Source organism: Crocodylus porosus, unplaced genomic scaffold (assembly GCF_001723895.1).
Source record: "Crocodylus porosus isolate Cpor-Errol unplaced genomic scaffold, CroPor_comp1, whole genome shotgun sequence".
NCBI lineage: Eukaryota > Metazoa > Chordata > Crocodylia > Crocodylidae > Crocodylus > Crocodylus porosus.
Window position 1 is genome coordinate 70,528,212 of NW_017728949.1, and position 4,313 is coordinate 70,532,524.

Consider the following 4,313-nt stretch of genomic DNA (forward strand, 5'->3'; position numbering starts at 1 on the left):
AAGATGTTGAACAGTATGGGTCCCAGGACAGAGCCTTGAGGGACCCCACTGGTCACAGGGCACCACGATGAGTGACTGCCATCGATTACAACCCTCTGGGTCCGACCACGGAGCCAATTTCCCAGCCAGCAGATGTCTGTAGGGGCTTTTCTGGTTTGGCCATTGCTTAAGGAAGAGACAAGCTTGTTACTGGGTTAGATCTTGGAAGGTTCCCCAGGGGGTCTTTCCTGCCACATCTTGTTGGAATAAATCATTTTAATTGGGAGGAAGATAGTTTGTCCCACATTTCCTGGTACTTTCCTTCAGTCTTCCTGACTGTTCTTCCTACTTGGGCCTCTGCCTCCCCTACACCCCACCTAACACCAACCAAAGATGTTGTTTCCAGATTGCTAGTTCCGGTACAGTATAGACACTGGTGTTCTGGTCTTCTGAATTTTTGATGGTTGGATTGGGATGTCATCACGCCCAAGTTTTCCCCAACCGTACTTGGTCCTACCTAAGCATCTTCCCAACCCTGGGTTATCTTGCTTCCCAGCATCTCTGTCTTTCTCTTGGCTCTATACTTGCTGTGGCTCAGACGTCCATCTCTTCTTGTCCCTTCAGGTCCTACCTGGATCCAATCTGGGCTGGAGATGTTTGGAGTCCACGGTGCTGCTTCAGATAAGTCACTGAGACTTGTATGGCTCTGCTTATCTTGGAAAGCCCCTTCCTGGGGCAGCCACTATGTCCGTTCAGTGGGACTTTGTTCTGTTCTAGGTCACTCTGGGCCCATCTGGGAACTCACTCCCGGTCCCATAAGCTGCTCTTCTGCTGGGCCTTGGATCCCGGTCTCAGGGGGCTGGCTGTGAATTTGGCCCCGGCATGCTGCCATAAAGCATGCCCACGCCAACGTGGGGGCCGGCCCCAGCTCCTCCTGACTCTGCTTTTCCTTTTCCTTTTTTTCTTTTAGCGCAGCATATTGTCCTCCTGTGGTTTCACTTTCGCTGCACTTCTGTTCTAGCGCAGCATCCTGCCAGCTCTGCTCCTTGCCCGGTCAGGGTAAGTCTTTCTTTGTGGTTCTGTGCCTGCCACACTACCATTTCCATCTGGCCTTCATGTACAGAATACAGATCTACCCTGCTGCTAAGGCAAATGCTGTCTACTATGCAATAAATTATGAAGCCACCAGATAATTGGAAGCAGGAGACATGCTCTCTCCAACTGTCATAAAGTAAGTGGGGACCACAACATCTCACACATTGCTGACTGGTCTACACAAGACTCTGGTCTAAACCTGACAATACATATCGAGACACAATTGTTGCTCAAGAAGACCAATAGAATTTGTTTCTTAATATTGAAAACAGCATCCAAATGCATTGATATATCAATGGCATCTACCTTACAAAAACATTATCTCTGTGGGTTATACTTAAAAGACCTGATTTTTCAGTCTCTTCCTGTGACCATAGGGTGTGTGTAGATGAAACGGGGGCCCTACATTGAAGCGGTGGGTTTTAAAAAACACAGCTTCAATTTAGAACTAATAAAACCCCCTGTCATGCACACACCCCACTGACTTACCTGCCTCTCTGGCGGGGAGGGGAGAGTGAGCTGCCGGCAGGTGGAGCGGTCCCTGAGCAGCAGGGGGGTGGGGGGGATGGTGCTTACCTCCATAGCAGTGGCAGCCCCCCCCGGTGGCACCCAGTTCGGGTAGTCCCAGAGGGCACCGCAGCTGTGGAGGGAAGCATCAGGTTCCCACACAGCTCAGGCAGGCAGGAAGGATCCAGGGAGGTGTGGGTGGGGGCAGATCAGGCTTGCTGCTTTTCTTGGGCAGAGCCTGCTTCCTCAGGCTCCTGCCAGGCTGCCTGCAGGGCTTTCTGCAAAGCTGTGGAGCTGCACAGTGCCCGGTACTTCACTCCATGGCTGTAGGGGCAGCAAACTAAAACTCCTTGAAGGAGTTCTAGTTTGCTGCGCCCCAAGTCATTTAAGGCACATTACACCATCAAATTTCCTACGGTGGCTGGAATTAATGCGCAATACGCCACTGAGGTATGCAAACACTGATATCATTAAAGCAGAGCAAAAGCATTTAGCCCGCTTTAAAGTGTTGTGCACATATGCGCCTCATTTCATCTACACATGGCCCTAGGCAGATATTTTCTGGACATGAATTTCTCTTTCCTTATCCTTATAGTCTGAATGCAAAGGCATACTGACTCCATGGAAATGAGGCACTCCTAGCATTATACATAGCTTTGAGGAAACATTACAGAATACATGAAGCACTTTTTCATACTATGTGTTTTAACAGTGTTAGCACCTATACGCTACACTCATGGGTGCATTAGAAAGGTTTCCAAACAAATAAAATGATATATCATTTACTAAGACATTGTCTTACTGGAGACATAGTAGCAGTATTGTTTATGACTATCAAGGCTTATTTTAGTGTGCATTATCTTTCAAAGCATGTTGGTTAATAAATACATATTCTTCAGTATAGAGAAAATCAGTGAATCAGGGCACATCACTAATACCTTAATCCCAATATAAAATCCAGTGCTCTCTTCAGACAATGACTGCTGATCAGGTGAGTCCTTCATAAAAGCAGTAACAGTGCAAAAGACCTGTAATAAATAAATAAATATTGTATCTCACAGTTTTTCTTGAAGTAAAGCATGAGGAAGATTATATAATCACATCATCTTTTCTAGCCATCCAGGTTATTGTGTCTTTGCCTTTAGAAAAGTAATAGATTTTTAGGGTCTGTTGTTTGCAAGTTTGTTTATAAATCTTGAGGATTTAAAGAATCTTTTGTGCATTTATTTGAAAAGGAAGGAGACACTGGTCTCTTTAATAATAATTCTTAACACTTACATGGCACTTAATAATTCTTAACACTTACATGGCACTTGCTTTAGTAGATACTGTAGCAACTATTCTTGCAACTTTGTTGAGGGGAAGACCGAATAAAGAAGTACTGGTAAAGAAACATGTACAAGGTCGCACAGTAGGTTATATAGGTTCAAAGTCTGTAGATGCCCAGGTTAGTGTCCTACCCACTGGGCCATATAACTTCTTTTTAGTCCTTATTTTTCAGACTTTCTTTTATTAGGACAATTGTCCTCCCACAGAAATAGTGTCAGACTCATTGTGATAATAGAAACTGTCTGCACTATTTTTCTTGGCATATAATAAAAGTGCTGTCTAAATAATATTAGATGTGTCTATGTGGTGGTGTTTGGGGGAAAACATATAAAATGCCAAGCCAATTATGTTTTATTCCTAAAACAGCCGTGCAGCTTTTATCTCATGGAAGTCACACTCTATCTGCTATGTTCATATTTCCTTGAAAATAAACTTTCTTGTTTCAGAATATTGAAGCTGAGAACACCATTTCTTGAAACATAAGATTATACTACACAAGCGCTCCTTAGAGCAAACTATTACAGATTGCCAGACTGTACCTATTAATTTCTCTCCTGCTCATAATTAGAATAACTGATAGTGACTTACTGAATCAGTTTCAGATAGCCAGAAGTCACATTTATGGTGGCTGGTATCTGAAGGCTAAAATAACCTGTGAAGGGGAACTACTTTATTTTATACAGGGAGAAAACATCTTGGGGTAGCGTTCCAGAACTTGGTATATTGGCTATCCTGTTCTACTTCTATATGCCATGATGGCAGCCACCGATGTCTCGTAACATTTGAAAATCCAGTTCCTGGTTAAGAAACTTTTTCAAAACAAATAACAATACCTTCAAAGCTTCATAGCCTTGTGACTCCAACCATTTTTCGGTTTGTATAAGACCTCCTCCTCTCCCTAACTCTGTAAACATCTCCTCTTTTACACATATACTGCAATTTTCCTTTAAACTTTGTAGCTATCCTGTAATGTCTGCTTCTGAAGTTCTTTCTGCCCACTCAGAAAGTAAGAAATGCGTTGGGTGAGGTATGTACCACCCCTAGATCATAGAAGTTGAAGCAGTGTTTTGCTTCTTTTTTTTCCTGTAAGTGCAAGTTTCTCAGAAACACTCTTCTTTGAACTGTTCCTTTGTGCTCTCCAATGTGTTGTCTTTATTTTATATATTCTTGGTGTCAGGCCAGCTATAATATCTGCTATCAGGCTGCTAAGGAGAATCTGTATAATACCTTATTTTGAGGAGATGGAATCCTTTTGAAATTACCTTGATTTCATAGTTTTCTTAGACATTAGGGCTGGAAGGGACCTCAGAAGATCATTGAGTCCAGCCCCCCGCCCAAAGGGCAGGAAGTCAGCTGGGGTCATAGGATCCCAGCAAGATAAGCATCCAATTTGCTCTTGAAGG

General features: G+C 43.6%; 1 protein-coding gene across 1 annotated transcript in view; it reads right to left on the reverse strand.

Annotated features, from left to right (window-relative positions):
• LOC109323076 (von Willebrand factor D and EGF domain-containing protein-like) overlaps positions 1 to 4,313 on the reverse strand; it is a 333,209-nt gene that overhangs the window by 209,060 nt on the left and 119,836 nt on the right. The window contains exon 6 of the mRNA XM_019554480.1: positions 2,520 to 2,609. Coding sequence (XP_019410025.1) covers positions 2,520 to 2,609 — 90 coding nt within the window. The remainder of the gene's footprint in view (positions 1 to 2,519; positions 2,610 to 4,313) is intronic.